General features: G+C 32.6%; 1 protein-coding gene across 1 annotated transcript in view; it reads right to left on the bottom strand.

Moving 5' to 3' along the window:
* LOC111049488 (myosin heavy chain, muscle) overlaps positions 1–24,128 on the bottom strand; it is a 104,982-nt gene extending 80,854 nt beyond the window's left edge. Inside the window, 6 exon segments of the mRNA XM_039436061.1 lie at positions 966–1,077; positions 3,159–3,186; positions 4,511–4,667; positions 8,890–9,033; positions 10,232–10,530; positions 23,875–24,128. Coding sequence (XP_039291995.1) covers positions 966–1,077; positions 3,159–3,186; positions 4,511–4,667; positions 8,890–9,033; positions 10,232–10,438 — 648 coding nt within the window. The 5' untranslated portion in view covers positions 10,439–10,530; positions 23,875–24,128.
* Between the last annotated feature and the right edge of the window lie 417 nt (positions 24,129–24,545).

The raw sequence follows: 24,545 nt of genomic DNA, 5'->3' as shown, positions 1-24,545 counted from the left end.
GTATAACACACAAATAATACGTCGTCATAACAAGTTCGAGAAATGGAACATAGATGATAAAAAACCGGAGAGGAAGTGACAAAGTTTATAACACACAAATAATACATTGTGACAAGCTCGAAAAATGTAACACAGTGACAATAAATCGGAGAGGACTTGATAAAGTTTTAGGATGAAAAGTATAAATAACAAATTTACATCGTCATAAAAAGTTCAACAAATCTAATAAACGTGACAAAAATCACAAATTGAACCTGTGTAGCACAAAATGTTACATCTTCACAAGTTCAACAGATAGAACACAAGTGAAACAAAATCGGAGAGGAATTTACAAAGTTTCTGAAGGAAAAGTAAATATAAAAAATTTACTTAGTTGGATTTTGTGAGAGAAATAGGTGAATGAAATTGAAGTCCAACAGATTTAATATGCTTTCTGAGTAGCTGTGAAGGTGGTATTGTGGTGGTTATCCACAGATTTATGTTTTTATATAGTATGTTACTTGTATTCAGATTTAATATGGTTGTAATTTTGCAGAGATATGGTTGAAGAAACAATCCAACAACATCAAATTAATGTAAATCAGGATGAGAGTTTACGTTGGGTTTGAAACTTGTGAGTAGCCTCTTGTTCATCTTCAAATTATTGTCTTTTGGCTTGTTTTCATCTTAGTTTGAATTGTATAATAATACAATTATTAGACTAAGAAACTGATAGTACAAATTATTTGTATGATATATCACATTTCACAGGAGTGTATTATTAATTTTAACTTCAACTTTGACTTAATTAACTCAATTTCAACTTAAGGTTTGAAACTAAACAAATAAATTAGTAACCCCTTTTGTTAGTGTTTGATGAAATGATTGTCTTCTAGTTTGTTTCAATTACCGCACGTATTGTGACTCCTCTGTTATTGTTATTCAATTGTGTTTATTTTATTGATTTAGTATTTTTCTCAATTTACCTTCTTCTTGCTGGCGGCAGATTCTTCGTCTTTCTTTGAGCTGGCACCAACGGTGGCGAAGTACGCAATTACCTTCTTCGTGTTCTCAGTCTTTCCCGCACCAGACTCTCCTCTGTCAACAAGAAAGATGAAGATACAGTTTTTCTCAAGATAGACAGAGAAAATAGACGGAGAAACAATACTTCATTTCAAAATTAATTAATGGAGGTTTTATAAATCTATCATGGAGACTCATCTATTCAACAAAAGAACAGAAAATGATTAAACGTTTCTCAAGATAGACAGAGAGGATGGACGGAAAAACATTCTTAATTGATTATTCTAAATTAATTATTTTTAATTAGTTAATGGAGGAATTAAAAGTCTATCATGGACACTCATCTATTCAACAAATCAACAGACGATGTTTCAACTTTTATGAGGATGAACAGAGAAAATGGACGGAGAAGAAATACTTCATTGACAAATTAATTGATGGACGAATAAGAAACATATTATATGGATGAATGCGGAGATAAAGATGGTGGAATTGAATGAAGATAGAGAGAAAACGGGCGGAGAAACAATAATTCATTGATAAAACAATATTGGAACTTGAAGTACCCTTTATTGTTTTATTAATTTATAAAAGTAGCCCATTCAAGTGAAGTATTTTTACAATAATTCATTAAAAAATAAATTAATGGAGGAAAGCCGATTACGTCAGTCGAGGAACAGTCGATTATGGACCGTCCTCTGTTTAACAAAACGTTCAACAAACATGTTTCAACTTTTATGAACATTAGCAGAGAAAATGTACAGAGAAATGAGAAGTAATTGGCAAATCAATTAATGAAGGGATAAAGAGTTGGTGATAGAGGAATCAAAAGACAAGGATGGTGAAATTGAGAGCAGACAATGGGATAACAAAGAAGAGATAAATAAGTGACAAATATGAAGGAGTTACAAGAATAAAATATGAATAATTAAGTTACAAAGAGCATTGAGGGAATGGATAACGTCGAGGAACTGAGTTACTAAGATGTGTGAATCATTATTATTAAAGTATTAAACTATATTTATGAATTACAGAATTGAGGGATAAATATAGCGTAACTGGGTATTCTATTATTAGACTTCAAACAACTTCTTCTGTTCAAACAACATATTTGAAATTTTTAGATTCTAATAGTAAACATAGAATAGTATTAAAGTATTGAACAATATTTATGAATTACAGAATTGAGGGATAAAGATAGCGTAACTGGGTATTCTATTATTAGACTTCAATCAACTTCTTCTGTTCAAACAACATATTTGCAATTTTTAGATTCTAATAGTAAACATAGAATAGAAAATGTTTGTGGGAGTGACAGGGATAAAGAGACTCAGTAGGCTATTATAAAAATGAAGATACTGTATGAAATTGATGGCTATAAGAATAGTAAATATAAGAGGTTATAAGAATAGTGAAAGATGCAAGAATATACTGATGAAGTGAAATGGTTAACATAATAAAATAGATGAGTTGATGTTGAAGAGCTCCCACAAAATATTTGTTTAGAGGCGACATGATTTGATGTTTATGTGAATAGACTTGTCACGCTTGTGAAATATGAAGGAGACTCAAGAAAGAAGAGAAACTTTCTCAGTTGAAAAACTACGAAGTCGAGCTAAATCGAGGTTAGCAAAGGAACTAAAGTGGAAAGATGAATTTGTCATTTCAAGGGGAAGCTTATATTCAAGACCAAATAGTTTAAAATAAGAGAGACACTGCTTGTAAATTTGAAAAGTTATTAGAAAGAAAGGATCTAGATTATTGGCAAAAAACTAAACAAAGGAATGAGCTTGTTGAGAAAAAGAGTCAAGTCGCGCATTAATATGAGCATTTCCATTTGGATCACTCTTAAATAATGAGGTTTGTATATGATGTATAATTTTGTGGTTTTTAACGTAATTTACATGATTTTTCAAGACCAAATAGTTCAAAATAGAAGAGACACTGCTTGTAAATTTGAAAAGTTATTGGAAAGAAGGGATCTAGAGTTTCGGCAGAAAAGTGAACAAAGGGATTAACATGTTCAGGGAAAGAGTCAAGACTCGCATTGAGATGAGCATTTTTAGTTGGACCACTCTTAAAAAATGAGGTTCGTATTGTATAATTTTGTAGATTTTAACGTAATTTACAAGATTTTAATAGATAGAAATACTCACGTGATCAACATAGACTGGTTTTCCTTGTCTGTGAACAGAGAAAAGAAACGAGAAATTGATTAGCATGTTCCAGAAAAATATGCTTTATTATGAAACTATAAAACTACTGACTAGTTACTGTGACCAGATTATATCAATCAAAATACAATAAAAAATGTTATGTTATATGTTTGAAAGTTATATTCAATCGTCACAGTACATAAATTTTAGGATCCTATTGCACTAAATTTTACTAATTCATTTATTTACAAAACTTCATAGTTGCCAATTTTCATACAGTAGTTATTCGAAATATTGGTTTCTTCTTTATTATCAATATCTTGAAAGCCAATAATCTCAATTATAATGTCAATAAACAGAAAAAATAGAAGTCTCACGATGTATTTTCTTCTATCAACACAAAGTGAAACCTATAGGTGCGTACAGTTATAGGCCTACACGCCGCGAACATGAGCAATTCACTTTTAATCAGCTGATGCCAAGCTTTTTATATCTGTATCTTACCGTTTCTGTAAAAATACAGATATAGTTAGCTGATTAAAAGTGAGCTCATGTTCGCAGCACGTATATCTGTACGCACCTTAAAGCAGACTCGATATAACTATACTCGTACAATTAAGATGCAAATAATATCGTACATTTAATTCCAACTATGCTAGAGCAACAAAGATAGAATAGTGTTTTCGATAATATCTTTCAAACCATATTCTCTCCTATTTAAACTCACTTGGAAATCTTCATGTACATAATGCTGAACATGATCTGCTACACAAGTATATACGAGGATATACAAGTATATACTCGTATGTATTTTCATGCCTGAACTGTATATATTTCACGTTTCCTTATTTTCAATCTATTACTTTAAATTTAATCTGATGTTTTCATCCGAACTTGAACTATTGATAAATAACTAAACTTTATTATTCACTAGAGATTCTATTGAGAAAAAGAACATAGTGAATCATGAAGTTTAGTTATTAATGAATACATTTTTAACTCAATTCAATTCAATTTTATTTTTTATTCACGTATCATACAATTTTAACAACACAATTACAATTATAAAATGAATATTAGAACCCACATAGACTATTACGTCCGTGTGTGGGAGCAGTTCTTAAGATTAGTTGTGTTACCATAAAAAATATTGGGCTATAAGTATAAGATACATACGGTAAATGAAATAAAAATAGATTATATTTAATATAACTAAACTTCATGATTCACTGGAAGTACTATTGGAAAAGTGAACAAAGTGAATCTTAAAGTTTAGTTATTACTTTCATTTTTCCTATAGCACTAATTTGCAAAGTATTCAATAATATTAACCAAGTAGCTATAGTACTCACTTGTCAACATGTTTACGTAAGCGCCGTCAGAAATGGCGAAAATGTGGGGTGGGACTTCGTTCCTCCTCTTACCACGGTAGAGCTTGGCACAACGGTTCGTGTATACGGGGAACCTCTTGTAGGGGTTGATAGCAACGCAGAAAAGTCCGGAGTATGTCTGAGGGAAGCAAAAACCAACAAAACACGTGTTAAAACATCGTTTTCTCATAATAAAAGACACAGTAAACCAGGGTTTCTGATAGTAAAATTACAGAAAATACTGGTTCTAATGTTAAAACATGTTTTCTCATAACAAAAGTCACAGTAAACCAGGTTTTCTGATAGTAAAATTACAGAAAATACTGGTTCTAATGTTAAAACATGTTTTCTCATAACAAAAGTCACAGGAAACCTGGTTTTCTGACAGTAAAATGACCGAAAATACTGGTTCTTATGTTAAAACATGTTTTCTCATTGCAAAAGTCACAGGAAACCAGGTTTTCTGGTAGGAAAATAACCGAAAATACTGGTTCTTATGTAAAAACATGTTTTCTCAAACAAAAGTCACAGTAAACCAGGTTTTCTGGTAGGAAAATAACCGAAAATACTGGTTCTTATGTAAAAACATGTTTTCTCATTGCAAAAGTCACAGGAAACCTGGTTTTCTGAAATTAAAATGATCGAAAATACTGGTTCTTATGTAAAAACATGTTTTCTCACAACAAAAGTAACAGGAAACCTGGTTTTCTGACAGCAAAATAACCGAAAATACTGGTTCTTATGTTAAAACATGTTTTCTCACAACAAAAGTAACAGGAAACCAGGTTTTCTGAGAGCAAAATGTCTGAAAAATATAGTTCTGAAAGAAAAATGGTAGGGAAACTGTGATATGATAGATATTACTGCTGAAACTGATCTACTCAAAATTTGAACTACAATGATTGAGAGAGTGATTCAAAAATCAATAATTCTACTCTGAAGCCGAGCAGTATTACAAAAAACAAACTACTTCAAAAAGCTTTTCTACGATAAAAAAATGTCAAAATATCCAAAATTAAGCATACTGCACCACATTGGTGGACATTAGTAGCGGCCATGGTATTTAGATGTATATACCGTTGTAGCGGCTACTAGGTAATAAGGGAACGCGGAATTGGAAATATCCAAAACTCAAATGTACATGACATTTCTAATTCCGCTTTCCCATAGTAGCTAGGGAACGCTACTAATGTCCCTGCGTGCTTTAAGACTCAACATTTAGATCAACAGCATGTAGTTTTCATGCTCTTAATAGACAAAAGCTGATTGTGAATCGCTCACAAAAAAACTTCAAAGGATATTACACTTTGATAGGGTCACACAGTTTGTGAAGGAATTATGTTTTCGTGTTGTACGTAATCTAAAGGCGTACTACAGTAAAAATTCAAAGTAAAATGAATTTAGAAAGCATATTTAGAATAACCTTCATTCATCATGAGAAAGAAATAAATGCGTAGTTTGGCACAAAAATTAATCAATAAGTAAAAAATCATTCACAAGAATTTTACAATTCAAAAATCACTCATGATATTTTTTTAATATTTCTCTATTTTAGTTTAGAGCCTCTAAATTGATCAAGGCATGGTTCTATTCTCAACAATTTTACATCCACTTTACGACTAGAATAAGCTTATAACTAAACTAAAAACAATCCAAATTCCAATACACAAACAAACTTTCAAAAAGCAATAGGCAAATACCAAACAAACTGAAAACAATATGCAATGCTATGAAGATACTATACAAGATGTCCTGTTTCAAGTATAGTATCGTTATGGTACTATATGGAAAACATCATGATAAAGCTAATACCGACACCATAACAGATGTCTTGTTTCTGTTTACAGTATCGGTGGGATGCAGGCAATAAAACAAGCAAGAAATATAAGAAATGGAAATTAAAATGTGTAATGATATGAAACTAATGAATTTGATGCAACAAATGAAATAGCATTGAAAACGTTCATGGCTATGAATAATTAACTAATAGTCAATGTGATAAAGATGTGAAGAACATGTAATAAAAATGGTGTCAAACAGTACATTATATCAAAAACCAATAGTGTTCAAAGTGTATTTATGGAACAGTATTTTCAAATGTCAAAAATTCTACAAGTAATCATAATTTCCATGTTGAAAGGATAAAATAAAAGCCACTTTTGGATGTGAGCAGTTAGGACAGTGATGTTCATTAATTCGTCAAAAACGAACTTAAGTGTTCTATTTCATCAAGATGAGAATGATCGCTATTGAAAACCAAAGATCAAAAAATTTGAGCTTCATAACTTGCAGCTCACAAAATGTGTGCAGCACTAAGAAAATAGAGAACAAATAGTAGTGATTATAAACCAACGTTAACGAATTTTATTCTTCATCTACAAATTTACATTTTCATGAGATTTCTTTCAAAAATTAGTTTTGTCAAAAAGAAAATACTCAATATTAAGGAAAGGAAATAAGTAGTGTGATGATAATAATAATGATCACAAGTTTCCAAAGATTCAAGTTTGGAAATGAGATAAATTGTTCGTATCAAAATACAATACTAATTTAAAGAGTATAAGAAAAGGAGTTTGATAAACCTTTGAAAAGAATGAAATGAGAAAAGTGTGATAGAAAAAATATAACACCAGTATACAAATATTTCAGTTTAATTGATTACACTAAGATTAGAAACGGTTGATCAAATATTGATCAACTTTTTTAAAGCGATCTTTTCGCTTTTCTCTAGAAAATTCAAAAACTATTAGAGTTAATCAACATTAATTTGCACAGTGCAATAATGAATTAGAAAAATTTCCAACCAATAACCCATGAAATACGAAAAAGTGAATAGATTTTACAATAGAGTATGACGAAAACATACTCGTATATTATAGAATCTGAAATGTTTGTTTAATTACAGGTGCTATTTTTTTTCTTTTCAGAAAAAATAGAACAATCAAGACAAGATAGATCACATACAAAATACACATACATGAAACACAATGTACCAGTCATTTTTGTACATTTTTGAAGAACAGTGTAGTGATGTTTTTAGACGCAGTCCAACTGATGATAGTGCAAGACAGGATCGATTTGAGATTTTCAGGTTTAAGAGAAATCTCCGGATGAATAAAACAGATAAAACGTTCACGAAAAACCTGGAAACCTTAAGGGCGATGCTAGTCTGCACCTTTGACTCCCTTTCACAGCTTGACGGCAGCTTCAGGTCAGGTTAGGTTAGTTTTTGGAGAGAGTTTTTAGATAATATTCATGGATTGAGGTGCACGCAAGGTATGAACAATCACAAGATGGGTGTGTGTGATGTAAAATTGATGCAATTGTGATTATTTAATATCTGATTTTAATTCTCATCTGGTATTCTATGTGATTCAATAATGGAGTAAAATTTCTATTGAGTTTCAAAAGAACAAATTTATCTACTAATTCATATTATTCAATAATTAAGTGAGAATTTCTATTGAATTACAATTATACCAGAAACAAATTAAATTTTCATGGTGTATTTGAGCTCCTGAAGAACAAATTTATCTACTAATTCATATTATCCAATAATTAAGTGAAAATTTCTATTGAATTACAATTATACCAAAACAAATTTAATTTTCATGGTGAAGTTTATGTTTGAATTTACAAATAGTGACGCTCAACTGTGATGAATTTTGTAATATTGGAAACATTTGAATTCTGATAAGAATTTTTGTAAGGTCGAATATACAATAATGGGTTGCTGAGGTGAATTAAGTCTATGAAGACGAATAAATTATTTCGTATTATAAAACAACACCACATTCACGTTCCTCATCAATGAGTTGAATGGTTTGATAGTTATTTCTTTTCTAGTAGTGCTTTTGAAACTGAAAATATGCATTCAAACTGAAACTGAGAGTATGTTCACAATTGGAAAGTCTCAATCAAACTGAAACTGAAAATATGCATTCAAACTGAAATTGAGAGTATGTTTACAATTGGAAAGTCTCAGTCGAACTGAAACTGAAAAGTTTCAATCAAACAAAAAGTTAAAATTCGGGCAGGCTCAATCGCATCACATTAAGGAAGGTAGGGTTTGGAACAACACATCACAAAAGCCACATGATTGGTTCCCTGTGGAGGACAGAGGCCAGACACCAACTTACGTAGATGAGCTTATGATAGTATCGCTGTTTCAAGTTATAGAGGACAGACGCGTCATTAAGATAGGTCAAGTTGGACATGTCTTCGCATTTTTCGAACTTGGGTGGGTTGACCTGTCCCACTACGTCTTTCTTGAAGTCCTTGGTCTGCGGAAATAATCAGAACACATTTCGATCAGATACAGTAACAGTTTAAATGATGTGTAAACATAGAGGTGCACTTACATAGATGAGTTTGACATAGTATCGTTGTTTGAGGTTATGAAGGACTGCGGCGTCGTTAAGGTAGGTCATGTCGGCCATGTCTTCTACCTTTTCGAATTTCGGCGGATTGACTTGGAACACTTGCTCCTTCTTCAGGCTTCGTTCCTGTTCACAGCATTAGATGCACATCAACATTCATAGAACACAATAGATGTGAATTTGGAACCCGGGAATCGTTGATAAAATTCATGTGGAAAAGTAAAGTTGATAAATCCAACACAATGCAAATGTTGTTAATTCCACCATAGAGAAGAAATAGCATAAAAAGATATTCCATGTTATGAGGTGTTTATGTTCCAAATTTCAAGCCGATTACTGTCGACTATTTATCAACTGTTCAGGCCGGGTGAGAGTGTAAGAACGGCACATTATGAGAGACTACCAGCGTCAAATAGCTTCACGAAAAATAAGTACTATTATTGTCAGCTTGAGTGAACATTGAAAATTGGAACACCCTATACCATGGGATATATTCTTCTGCTTTATTTTCTCCAAGTTTCCACATGGTTTAGGCCTATTTGATTTACAGATGGAATTAAATAGAGAATACATTTATTCAAATGCTAAATGATTGATTTCCATCTAGCTGTTAACCCTGTTGTCAATGCCTGCAGTAGCAGAAGTCTTCGGGGTGAATTACAGCATTTATTTAGGATTTTCGTTAATTGATAATTATCTATTTGATTTCTTTCATTTCACCTTACTATGAAGAAATTTCACAGCATCTCTGTTTCTAGTGTAAATTAAACAATTTAAATACTTTTATTTATGAAGTAAGGATCGTAAATCATCTATTCAAGATTGCAAATAAACATCTTATATCCATATTATCCCATTGAGCAAGTTGAAGTATTGTATATATCTAGATTTTATATATTTGAAAATATTAGACTGTACTGCAAACAATTCTTGATTATTTCCACATAGTTTTCTATTCATTCAACTTTTCAGCTCATTATTATTTTCAATATTCTAATATCTTCATATTAACTTGTAAATTTTTATTTCAACTGATATTTGGTTAATAATCCTTGGGAATATGATAAACATTTCAAGGTTTAGCTAACTAATATAAATAAGAATTGAAACCATTTTGGGCTTTAGCCTGTGGTATTTTTCTAGAAGTTGTGTAATTCTGAAATGTTATTAATTTTCTCTTTCTCCCACATTATACTCTATAGAAGTTGTGTAATTCTGAAATGCTATTGATTTTCTCTTTTTCCCACATTATACTCTATCTAGCCATTTACTAATTTTCGGACATGGTACTCTATTTAGCCAATTGTTACATCTAGTTGCTCACCTCGCCGCCAGGCAGAGTGACGCTGACAATGTCGCCCTTGGTGGCCTTGATCTCTCCCTGGAGGAAGCCCTCAGCCTCGTCGGGCACCCAGCACGCCTTCTTGGCATCGTAGGGCTTGGTCTGGTCGATGCGCTTCTGTTCGAGCGACACGAACAGGTAGGGAGTGGGATCTGGGTCCTCGCCCTCCTGTTTCACTACCCTCGGCATGCTTGGCTCTGGTTGGCTGTGTGTGTGGGTGCGGGTTCAAGTCGGTTCGACGGCGGCTGCTGGCAAGACTCGGGACGGCTCTACTTCGGAGTCTACAAACACAAAAACAGAGACCTTGTTAGAAACATGGTGTCTAGAAATGCAAAAACACTAACTTTGTTAGAAACTGTGTCTGAATATGGCATTGGAAACAACAGTAATGTATAAAGCTCAACATTGCAGTATTGTTGCTGTTGTAACAAGCAAGCTCCCCGAGATTGTTTGTCAATATAAACTACTCAAAATAATAGGTATACATTTTTATATTTGGGTTAGAAGCTGTGGGTATCTTCTAAACGGGATCTTTTGATTTTTGTAGTGAGTTTACTCAACTGCCAGTTTCTTATAAAACTCCATATGAACTGTAGTTCATTCTTATAAAACTCCATATGAACTGTAGTTCTAACTCATGCATTTAGTCTGAGGTGAACCTAAACAAATACAGGAAACCCCCCAGGGCATAAACCTGAACGCAGGTAAACTGAAACTTTTTAGACTGATCTGAATTTCAAATTATGCTATAATAATTCACAAATATCTGTAATAAAGAAGAAGAGCTTTCAAAGTACTACAAATTTCATTAAGATTTTTATTTGAGTTGGATAATGCCCACATGAGCCTTCGCTCGTGCATCAGTAATAAGATGAGATGATCAAAGAACCGTGCCTCGAGCGGGACTCGAACCTAGGAATAGTCACAAAGCTTTCAAAAGAGCTTAGCAGATCGAAGATGCAACACCTCAGACCACTCGCCTACGCTGCCACCCGGGTAGAATACTTTTATTCAACAAGCAACATTAATAGGATAACCAATTTCCAATGTACAGACCTAACGTACCTTGAAAAAGAAGTATTTTAAATATTGCACAAAAATTTAAACTATTTTACTCGGTGGATGAGTTTCTTGAAAACCAACCATGATGACCATTATATAATTAATGTAAATTAATATATATTTGTTCTGACTGACTTGTTATATTACTGAAAAATATAGCTGACGCATTCATGTACATTTTATGTATGTCTGAATAAAGATGATTGATTGATTGACAATACGGTACAGTGAGTAAACAATATTAGCATTTTTAATTCTATAAATATGAATGTACAGTATTCCTAAACTGAAATAATAATCAAAATGAGATACTGTAATGTTGAGCTTTGATTTTTTATAATTTATAATTATCTTTTAACGGTAACTTATGTCTAACTCAAATCCAAAATAAGTTAGTAGAAGTATTCTCAAGCCTCATGCATGATTATGTTGAATTGAAGCACAACATAAACAATATTCATCCATTCAACTAAATTATGTCAATAATATCTTCTCAGTGAAGATAAAAGTTTCAATAACAGAATTTTAATACAAAAATTAGACGTTTTAAGCCAGATTTCCCTACAGCATACACGGTTGTAAGATTTCATAGGTACGTAATATTATATTACATGAATAGGACACATAAATAAAATAAATTAGATGATAGAGAATAAAAAACTTATTAATTACCTCCTCCTCAAAAAGATTAATTTTCTTGGAATCTTTGTACTAAAACAGGAAAGCATGGCGTGGTAGGGAATAAACAACAGGACGTTTCTAACCTAAAAACTGAACTTTCCTTCCTATCATCTGTTATATTTAGTACAAATATTCACCACCGTTTTACGTATAGAGTAGACCGCTAAATTTTGAATGAGCGGACTCTTCAATTTATTATTTGATTTTGAATTAATTAACAATCAATCATTCTTAAGCATATTGGATTCATGAGAATATTTATTTGAAACCAGCAATTGAATTGATGAATCTTGGAGCTCTTCATGTTTGTGAATTCATACATTCTATCACTGTTTTGAATCTGTTTGTTTGAAAATGTCCATGGTTCATAGTTGTTTCTTACTTTCAAAACTGAGAACTATTGGGGGACTCGGAATCATTGGAGGAGATTATTATCCATGGCTCATAGTCTGTGGGATTTGTTTCCATTCTACATTCGTGTTTAAGTTATTAGAGCTCTACGAAATCTGATAAATGAAGACGAGCAAACATGTTGAACGGCTGATACTCGGATAGCAGAGAATCAGAAAACACGAGTGAAAGAGAATACGCAAGAGAAAATATTCAGGGCAGTAAATTCTAAAATAGCTCACGCCTTTTTTGCACTCAGCACAGAGCCAAGAAGAACAAGTCGCTTCATCCGCCAGCTGAAATTTCAAAGGCTCTGGTCTAATTCTCTAGCAGAAAGAACACCAGCTCTAGAGCTCGCCGCCATAAAATATCACACGCGAACATCTAGAGTGCTGACAGCTTCATTATTGACACTTCTCAATATTTTCGACGAGCATCAGTTAATGGGTTAACATCCGTTATGAGTTTTGTAAGGGCATGGCAAGGTTAAATGAATGGCCTGTAGAATGTCAAAAAAGTGATCTCTTCCATTATAATACATGCTCTTTTTTCACTAGTGTTGTAGAGAAATAAATGGAACAACCTAATAAAACTGAGAACAGAGATGGGACAGCTTAAGAATAACAATAATAAATCGGAGAGATGGATAACAGCTTTATAAAAATAAAAGTGGCTGAGACTAAAATCATGTCAGAGGAGCTAGTAGAAGTGAATAATGTCATAAAAATACAAAACTTCGTGTGCCAAGAATGTGTAGGAGGTAGGAGCTAACCAGATGACAAGAATTAATTTATTTGTCATGTTAAAGTTGATATAATATTCATTTTTTTATAAAATCATTCATGTGGATAATAACGTAATAGGATGAAATAGAATATATCTCACCTCTATTATGTGAGAGACAAGATAGAAATTAGCAAGGAAAGATTTACATTACGAGTGGAATTTGAATGGGAATTTCTATAACTCATATCTCGGAAGATATTCATTCAAAATTTGAATAAAACTCAACCGATTCTCAGAATATTATCGTTAAATATGAATACAGCAATAACGGTAGTAGCATTTCAATAACAGTGTAAGTCATAGTTGAAAATCAGGAACACTTGAGAAAGTGAAAAATATCATCTGAATCTTGAAATGAATGATTGAAGGATTGGTCATTCATTAAATCATAATTCATTCATTTATTTATGTTACAAATCCTATTTCATTTTAAATGAACATATGGAAGTATTAACGTATCCATAAGTATCAGTAAATAAGTATGAATCCTCAAGTATAGAAGGGGTCCAACAATTTACAGAATATGCATGTGACACATTCTAGTAAATTTTAGTAATGATTGAGGGCTATAATTGTTTTGTACAATACTGAACAATTTCTCAAACAACGTGTGTTGTGTGAAGAGAATCGGGTCATCCACCTTTTGCAAGCTCATCCAAAACACGTCAATTAAACCTCAAGCTTATATAAGACACGTCTATTAAACTTTGTTCAAAATAGTTTTAACCTGGATTCAACACTTTTATACGGCACTTTAAAGCACATCCACCTCAATAGAACACTTTCAATTGGAATCAAAATGATAACTGCCGTCGGGAAATGGCTTCAAAGCTACAACTAGCAAACATTTCACGAATGAATGGATCAATTCGATGGAATTTATCGGATCAGTTGTCCAACTGCGATGTTTATAGCTCTTGCCAAGAGTCACAGATATGAATGATTGAAATTCTTTGAATACTACTACATTCTACATATTACTAACTACACTTTATATTACTATTGACGGAATCTTTCCTTTATGATATAGATTAGTTCAGTTCATTCTTCACAACAGTCGATTGACTGGGAGATTTTCAGGTTGATGTTGTATCACAATTCAGTAAACGATAAGTCGTAGCTCAAATTGGAGAGAAAAGAATAGTTCTTTATTTAATTGAGTGATTTTTAAGTGTGAGGACTTAATCACTGATTCTAATCAGTAAGATTTATAGGAATATTGAAATGGTTGAAATTGAAGAAGATAAATTTGAAGAGTAGTCCAGTGAACATGGAGTTCTCTTTGACGTACAACTAGGAGTTTCATATTTTATCAGTAATCTAAACTTTTGTTTCAAATCAATAATTAGAACAAACTTTAGAAAAATGACAAATAGCACAAGGCCACTTGAAATTTGTCAAAAAATTGAGAATGCGGACAAGAAATTTATCGTGTTCTTAATCGTTTCACCCAAAGCAATATTCACAAAATATTTCCTCAGAGCAATAGACCCATTCCTCTCAAAGCTCTTCTTAGTGGATTCACCCATTAAAATTATTGTGAAATTTACGACCGAGGCAAAAAAGAGCTTTGAAAACTGATTTGTTCTCTTGCATCTAGTCAAAACATCGGCGTTATCCTTGTTAGCTTGCCCCAGATTTCTTAAAACAACAGAAATAGAATGAGCTGCTGAACAAAACAGCTTGGTCCGAATATCTAAAAATGGATTTTTGGAAGCACTGTTCAGAATTGGCTATGGTACACACTCTACACGCTTTTGCTCTATCTTGTTCACTATTATAAAAAATGGATGTTGATTCAAGTAATTCAACCATTCTTTCAAATGATATTGATCTGTCATTTTCATCAATTTTGGTACTACGCCTAATCTTTATCGTTGGTACAATAAATGTTAGTTCGATTTTTAGTTGTAGTGGAAATGTGTAAATTTATGAATACTTATATCCTCTATGAAATATATGTCCTCTTAAAAAATATATCATCTATGAAATGTATAGGATGAATAATTTAATGGGAACTTCAGAAATAATTATTATTACTCTAGACAGCATCATAGATTGATGGAGCACGTTGTGATTGAAATACTGTACTCGAATATTTTTCAAGACCTACTATTGGATGAACTCATTGATATTCTTGTGCTTCAAATAAATATTATAAGTTTTAGCTCACACTATGAAGAGGTTAATTAGAAATACAACAAATCAATCAGTCAATATAATTAACGTTAATATTATTAATATAACTAAAAAACAAACTACAGAGGTGGTAAGAAATGGTGATGAAAACTATATTAGTTTGAGTTGAATTAAAAACTGAATTAAAAGGCAACCCATTCATACATCAGCAAATCAACATAGACTCTCAAAACTCTGGTATATAAGTAAATACTATTGATCCTACTAATAAAAACCTGTGAATGATACATTGAAAAAGATTTCTTAGCCACACAATATTTAGCCTGAGAATATTCATATTCTAGAAATGTGAGAAATGCTGTTTGAATTCATTCAATAAAAAATGTATTTTCAGTTTTATTTCAAATTCTTCCACTCATAAATATCCTACATAGGAAAACTCATACTTGTCAATAATTTGATTTTGTTATTTATTTCTTCTGTTGTTTTGATGAATAATTGAACAAAAATGCTCAATCTATGAATAATTTTTATTCATGTTATCCATTCAATGAAGGATAAAACATAAACTAGCTACATTTGGACTGTTGTATAAATTAGAATTGGAACCGTTTTGGGCGTAAGCCTGTGGAACTTTTCTGTGAGTTGCGTAATTCTGTATGATTAAAGAAATACATAAATTAAATTAAAGGGTAATATAATTCAATAGAATCTAATTGGTAACATACTCAATACAACATGTATTCAAGGATGACAGAATACAAAAATACAGACCCTGCAAATCAGTTTTTAAATTGAAAATGACTATTGAAGAGTTGTATCTAATTGTGTTTTGATAAAATAAGAAGGGTACGGCACTTGATAACTTGTATTGTGTTCCAATCCAGATACTATTATACAAAAAATCTATAGACTTCTGTAACTGGATGCTGTTGAAACTTAAGCAGAAGCAATGAAATTCAAACTGGGCAATTACTTTTTCCGCCCACCAAAAATAGTAGCGCGCGCTATTTGAATTCAGTTCAACAAAGATCGCTGAACAAGTTCTATTCAACGTTTTGCAAAACACCGCCGTCACCCTATAACTATATATTACACCCGCTAGAATACTCTATTCCTGTCTATAGATCTGGCCGGCGGCCAATGAGTCTACTCTAGTCATCCGAGGGGAATTCGAAAAGACCTCAGTCCGTTTAAACTCTAGCAGTAAAGTCGGATTTAATTTTAAAACACCGGTGACTTGGAAGACTGTCTGAGCGTCCATGGAAACCAATTCTGTTTCAATAATAACTTGGTGGATTGCTTTTTTTTCGACTGGTTATTGAAAAAATCCAAAACAAGTGGTTGTTCTATTTAGAAGGTAGGCTCCTTATAGAGGATCAAATTACCAATTGAAATAGTTTTTTCCCTCTCAGCAATAATTGAATAAAAAACATGAGCATGAGCCTGAAATGTTTTTGGAATAGGTTTGAGTTCTATATTACAATTTGAAAAAGAATATGGTTTTACAGAATATTCATTGGAAATTTACAAAAACATGAGCATGAAAATGAAATGTTTTTGGAATACTTTCGAGTTCCATAATAATCAGAGAAAGTGATAGAGAAATTTATGAATTTATTGTTGAAATTTATCAACATGAATTGGCTACTGAGATTTTTAGTGAGATCTTTCATGAGTGAATATAAATGATGAGTTGTTTGGACATGTCTACAATTTTGATTAATCAATATTAAGCAGTAGACTTTAGTAATCACTAATGATGGTCATTGTTGGAATGAGCTATTTTTCAATGCTTAAGACAATATGGGGAAAGAAATAGAACCCTGTCCAGAGAGATAAAAATACAAAACGGGATTATCAAACTAAAAACCATCAACTTTTGGACTAAATTAAGTTCACTGCAGCCAAACTTCTACTCAGCTTTGTCTTACTTGAAATAAGAATGTGAATTTTAGATTTAGTTATATAGAATTTTATAAAGAAAACAATATTTTTAAACTAGCTAAAGACCAGTTGATGATGGATGCATGATTGAGTTGATAACTAGCCAGCCTCCAACGATAAACTGGGAAAACAATAACAATTTCAGGGGATTTATGCTCTAAAAGGATACCAACACAAATTATAAAATGAATCTTTTCAATAGTTGTTGAATTGGATCGATTCTATTCACGAGCTATCCTCCAATACTAACTTTGAATGGAACTGAGAATTCAAATTATCTAAGACAAGTAGAAGAGTTTGAAAGATTGCAATGAAACGAACCGTTATATTTCAATGTTGTGAGATGAAATAATAGGGCTAAAGAAACTTCAATATTTTTCTAACTTGAGAGAACAATTTAAATGTGAATCGAACCTCATGAAGGGATAAATTCACAATACGATAATAACTATATAACAGAAGTCGAAAGTAAAAGCCAATTGAAACCCAATTCCCTGAAATTCTAGAACGATTGCTAACATCCTATATGCTAATTGAAATAACAATGGGAATTTCATAAGGGAATACACAGATTGGAACACAAAACTAACTTACTACCACTTGGCAGAATGAATAAATTCAATTATTAAGATAGCTCCCAATGTTAGATGAAATAACAATAAGATTTTTATAAGGAAGATACAATTAACTCAGATCAGCTGTTGAAGTGAATAAATAATGATTTTTGATAGAAGTAGATTATCAAGTCAACTTTCAACGCTAATTGAAATAACATTGTAGATTTGTATAAGGAAGATAGAGCTATCCACAGACCAGCTATGAATTAATAATCAAATTGATAGAAGTGGATTATCAAGTTAATCTCAAATGCTAATTGAAATAACAATGTAGATTTGTATAAGGAAGATAGAGCTATCCAAAGACCAGCTATGAATTAATAATCAAATTGATAGAAGTGGATTATCAAGCTAACCTCTAATGCTAATTTGAATAACATTGTTGATTTGTATAAGGAAGATAGAGCTATGAATTAATAATGAAATTGATAGAAGTGGATTATCAAGTTAACCTCAAATGCTAATTGAAATAAGAATGTAGATTTGTGTAAGGAAGATAGAACTATCCAAAGACCAGCTATGAATTAATAATGAAATTGATAGAAGTGGATTATCAAGTTAACCTCAAATGCTTACTGAAATAATAATGGGACTTTTGAAAGGATAATACACTAATTAATTATGCCAAAACTAACTTGACAGAATAAATAAAGTGAGTTATCGAGATAACTAATTGCCGAATGCTAATTGAAATAACAATAGGATTTGTGAAAGGAAGATAGAGCTCACTACAGACCAATATAGATAGAAGAGTGAATGATCAAATCAACCTCCAATTCTAATAGAATTAACAATGGGGAAAGTACAAGGAAAATACATAAATTTGAAAGAACCATCTACATACCAGTTGATGAAGTCCACTGATAAGCTATCCCAGTTGGTTAGGTGGAACAATAACAATAATGGATGCTTAAAGTTGTGTGATCAGTGTACTGTACAGCTCCTACTTAGAGACAGAGACCCGCTAAGTCCCCGGGACTTGAGACTTAAACACCACCTAAGTCCCTTGAGCCAAATCCCCCCCTCCCTACCAACCACCCCACTTCTCACCTCCTCCCCTGCCCTGCCCTGGGCCCGAACGACAATGGTATATATAGCTTTTTCTATTATTAAAATCGGATTCTTCTTCTCATGTGTACAGCAAGGACCTACATACCGGCGCCGCACATATATAGATATACATGCGCACACACACTTCATTGACAGAACGGTATTTAGAAAAATAATTGGCAACAATGCCTGCTTCTCAGACAGAAGTCTCTAGACGGAATTCAAAGCTGTTGGAATGCTAGATTACTGGGTGGCATTTTTTTGCAATGACACTTTACTACCACTTGAACATATTAATGTAGATCTTCAAGGGAATGACTGTGAACTGATCGATTTGATTTCTATGAAAAATATTAATCTATTATTTGAACACAATATACATAAATCGATTCCTCTATGGTGTAATGATGACTATTTTAATATTGTTTGACTTCTTACCTTTCTTATTACATGAATGACTCTACTCTCTACTTAACATTTTCAAAAAAATGTAGTTTTATTAAGAATGATTCAAAGTTATCTACATGGAACAAGTATTTTCCATTACTGCGTCAAAAAGTTAGGCAAAAATATCCTTCTCGTTATTAAAACAATAATTTTGATAAGTTTTTGTTGAGACTAGTTTTCTTTAAGAAATTTTTGTTCAGAACGCACCGTTCAAATCATGTTTTGTTTCTCTCACCATTAGCCAGCTATTACAAAAAGATATGTTAAGAAAAATATTGATATGAGATAACTTATAATATCACTTCAAGTAATCCTTAACACTCTCACACAACATACTGACAACAATTTATTAGATTATTGTTATAGTTATAAATTAATAAATCTTTTAAATAAGTGTATATATACAAGTACATGTGATCCTCATTTTCCAATGTATCATTCACAAGTTTATCACACAAAAGTAACGTTACAGGAAAGCTACACATTCGGTGAGCTTTAGAAAAAACTTATCTTCGAAGATTATGACTATTTCCAGAATGTACATAACTAATGTTGTTAAAATCAATGTGCACATTGATTATTCTCTATTGTAATAATCACTATTCTATTTGAAAAAGTTGTGACCAAACTATAACATCTATGGCATGATAAATAATTGATTTTTCTAGTGGATTTATAAGGGTATGATGTGAATACATACAAGACGCAACAGTATTGCTGTACCTTCACTTGTTTAGAAGTATTGTAGAAGCGAACTTGCAATCAACTGTTCTTCAACATTCAAGAATGATAGGCTTAAGTTGTGATAATAAGTTAATTATTGGAATAAGAAGTGACCAAATCAAAGATATCTTATGATTCCAGTAGTGAACTAGTAAAGTCATTTAGTAGAGTTGATTATAGTAGTGAGTAGAACTGAAGTTCCATCATGGCTAATTATATAGTCAATAGAGAATAGAATCATCAATAGATTGGTAGAGACTCCAGCAATTTTCTTTTCCATACACTCTGTTGCCTGAATTAGGAAGTGAAAGTGCAAATTTTTAGTGAGAAAAATAAAGAACCCAATACATAACCTATAAACTTGAGTGTTGATAGGAAATGACATTGGGTAATACGGCGAGGCAGAACATCCAAAAGGATCTCTCTGCCGATAAAAGCCATAAGAGTAAATAAAACAGTATGGAATAATAATCTTTGAAGTGTATGATCAAATTCTCATTAGAGGTTCTTATCAATTCAATTTGATAACTGAATGACCTAGTGTTCAACCTTGCACATTTCAGAAAAAAAGCCAGACTTTCACAAGATTTTTCTCGACATTTCACCTACAATTTTTTGTCACTCTTAGGATAAGTTGAAGATTGTTTCATTTAGAGTAAAGTTTAGGGGGATGAAGACCCGAATGTTTTGGAAGATAACTTTGAGTACCGTACTTGAAATCTGATCTATCTTCTATCACGGCAATAGGAATGTATCGCTTAAAGATTTTCCGAGTTCACAGCCTTGAAACTATTACAACATACTTGATTATAAGTTTCAATCATCCTTCGTTCTTGGAACAAGGAATCATCATGATATTGATAAAATTGAGCAACAAATTTCTAATGAGAAATTGCCGTTTAGAATGTTTCAGTTTGTTGAGTGTTCTATTGGAAATTGCATACTTCAGTGTTCCATTAACAATGATTAATCATGATATCAAAGCATTGGCTTTTGTATTGAAGATGGTAGATGATAATCAAATCATTAGTATAGCTACCGGTATAAATTATGTATGCATGTTGAGGAAAACATCAACAGTATTCTAGTTTCGTGAGATATTATACTAACTCCTCAACTTTTATTTATTTGAGCTTATAAGAGTCCCTATTGCATATTATTTCTGAGATGAAGTATAACTATCATCAAACAGGTCTCTCCATTCTTGTTTGAACTATTATTGTTATTATTATCTGTTTAAACTATTCAACTACTGAATGAAAACGACTCTAACCACTGATCTATTACTACAAATTGAGATACTAGTTTTGGTTGTTTCACCATTGTCGATCTCTAGTAAACTCCTATTCAACTACTATTTGATTCACTGCCGGTTTGAAAAATGACTACCTTTTTGAAATCCTATATATTTATAATTGAATTGTTGAAATATATCAGAAGTTAAATGATATCTGTTAACAATGCGATTGTTAAGTTCGGAATCTAATGGTTAAGTTATGCATCAATGACTGTGTACAGAGTACTGTAGGCCTATTCCTAATTGATTGTTCAATAATTATTGCTTAGAAACATGTTTGGACGATTGGATTATGTTGAAGTTGAGAAACAAGATTGGATATTAGCCTGAATCAATTGAATTGAATGAAGAGGACTATAATTTTTAATTGAATAAAAACACACATATTATGTTGTCAAATTCTACACAGTTTCGACCATGATTTCGTGACCACACCGGTCACATTTTCAAGTTGCCTGCTGTAAAGCTGTATAGTTTTTTCAAAAATTGTCTAGCACTATCAGTCAGTTTATTCCTTCGAGTATTTTAATTTGTATCATTGTCCTCCTGTATTATACTATAATTAGAGACACCTTACAGGCATTCTCTCAAAGAAATATTATAACATGATTGAATGGTATCGGAACTTCACTAAAACATAATATATTGGGATTTTTTGAATAAATATTTGAGCGACAGTCATTAGATCTCAATCAGTTCTGTGACCACCAATATCAACTAGTGTTTCACTTGAACTTAGGAATTGAGTTCCTATCACATAGAGTTATTAAAATGTTACTGTAGCTGTGTAACAATGGGATAGTTAAACTTTGTCAAAGTCAACTTCGCCCTCCCAGGTTTTTAATAAAGGCAACGATTCACTTCAATTCAATTCAATCAGCCTTTAGCATCTAGCTGTTATTCTATGGTCAGATTCAGGAAATTTATCTAGTAGAAGCTATGAATTTAATTCGAATTGAGAGAAGCTGTGAACCTATCGCTCTATGATTTATAGTTTCGTAAAGTTCCATCTATCTAGAGAGTTGTTAATCAGACAAAGTGACAGATTTAATCTGGATTAGAGCAATTGAAGATCACGACCTCAATTTTATGAATCATTCCCTGATATTCCAAGTCGGTTGTTATAGTAGCTTGATAGCTTAGAAAGCAATGGTGTCATAAACTATTAATAATCGAACGCATGGACCAAACTCGAGCATGCCATAGTCTTTCGTTGGTGTTGGGGTGGGGGGAAGGGGTTTTGGCTGAAGGAGAGGGAGACTATCTCTAGTTTCGTCTAAAAATAAACCCTGATGACTGTTTTTCTATAATTCACAATCGTCATTTCCTATCCAACATTTGATAGCACCAGAACCATCTCACATTTAGAAGACATTTATGTGATAGGAATTTTTAAGCTACTGATACTGACTGTCCTCAAGATAAGAGTGTAAAATATGAACCACTGTAGGCTACTATTCTAAATTCTATCGATATTTACTAAATTTTTTCGTAGATGGATTTTCTCTATTTGTTTCTGTTAGTTGCGTTCTCCATCTAGTTTGAATTTTTTCCCTTTATTCTAGTTTGAATTTAATTACTGAGCTGAATTTATCTCACTTTGCGAAAGTGAGCGCTTGATCATGATTCGAAGTCCAAAAATTTTAGCTTTAAATAAATCAGTTCAACTAACTTACAGATTTGGGAGACTTTCATCTGGCTCTTTTAAGACTATTTATTTTTAGCCAGTTAATTGCGGAAGGAGTGACACTTTCAAATTTATTCTATTTTGGATTCTATTATTAGATTGAGTGCATCTACTAAGTTATCATCAATGAAAGCATGATTTATAGAGTTGAAAGAATTTTAAACGGTTTCATCTATTTTATAATAATGTAAGCACTGTATTTAGAGATGTCTACTTTGGGCTATGATTGAATCCTCATTGATTTTTCAATATCTACTTGTAGGCCTATTCTTCATTTGATTTCCGACAATTCAAATGAGAAAAAATACATTTTTTCTTGAATTGTTCACTCTAGTACTTCTGTCTCTCGCATAAGTACTATATATAAATTATGTACTCAATTGCAAGCAAGCATATTTAAAATATCACTATAGGTATTTCAATTATTGTCTGAGTCACTACCTAGTGTTTCATTTCCAAAAAGCATGTCCCATATTTGCATTATTGTGTAATGGGTCTGAATGTCACTATTTTTCTCAAAAGATGTCAAATATCACTGAAGTGATCACAAAGTATCCTAAGCTTCACTGATTTTCTTAAGTGAGTTCAAATTCCTAAAACAATTCAAAAATATCACTAAAGTGATCACAAAGTATTCTAGAATTCACTAATGTTCCTCTCAAATTCTACTAGTTTTGAATCTAAAGCCTCTATACTATTCTATCTAGTAAGGTTAGGTAGTTGAGACCACGTGGTCCAGGCTACCACGCCACGTGTTTGCTCAAACCGACATGTGTAACTTTCTTGTAACATCACTTACCTTCCAATCAATTCAAACAAAGTTCTCAGATCACACTAGACAACCTAAATATTAGTTAGTGTGATAATAATCCCAGAGTTTGGAGAGTCCGACGTAGCACTCACAACCACATACACACAATAGACCAGTAGATAATAGAGTAACACTCTATGTTAGAGCGGTAGATAATAGAGTAGCACTCGCACACACACACCTCCTGTAGGAACGCCGTGCAGAGAATGAGTGTGTTCACTTACGTTGCTAAGCCTTGTGTCGAAGCTCCGTCTCTCGGCTCCCGATATAAACCTCTGCAACGTGATCCTAGAATGTAACGCGGGCCGCCATTGGTCGATGCCAGCACCAATCGCAGGCCGGCTTACAACCGGGGACGAGCGGAGCCCATTTTTAGGTGGGTCTCTACCGCTTAACGGAAATATGCGGTGAGAGAGCGAGAGAGAGATAGTGGTTAGGAGGAGGTTGGTGGTGGGTGATTGGTGAGAGGAGGGAATGGTCGAGGAGTGTGTGAGGAGGAAAGAGAGAGAATGAGTAAGGGACAAGATGAGAAGAGGTGTGAGAGATATGGATGGGGGATGATTAGAAGGAAAAGGGAACAGAAAAGGGGGATGAAGGAAAAGGGAATAGCAAAGAAGTGTGTATGAGATTAAGAGAGAAAGAGAGAGAGAGAGAGAGAA

Source organism: Nilaparvata lugens, chromosome 10, assembly GCF_014356525.2.
Source record: "Nilaparvata lugens isolate BPH chromosome 10, ASM1435652v1, whole genome shotgun sequence".
Taxonomy (NCBI): domain Eukaryota; kingdom Metazoa; phylum Arthropoda; class Insecta; order Hemiptera; family Delphacidae; genus Nilaparvata; species Nilaparvata lugens.
The sequence above is the reverse complement of the archived record's forward strand: the minus strand, read 5'-3'. Positions and strand labels throughout refer to the sequence as shown.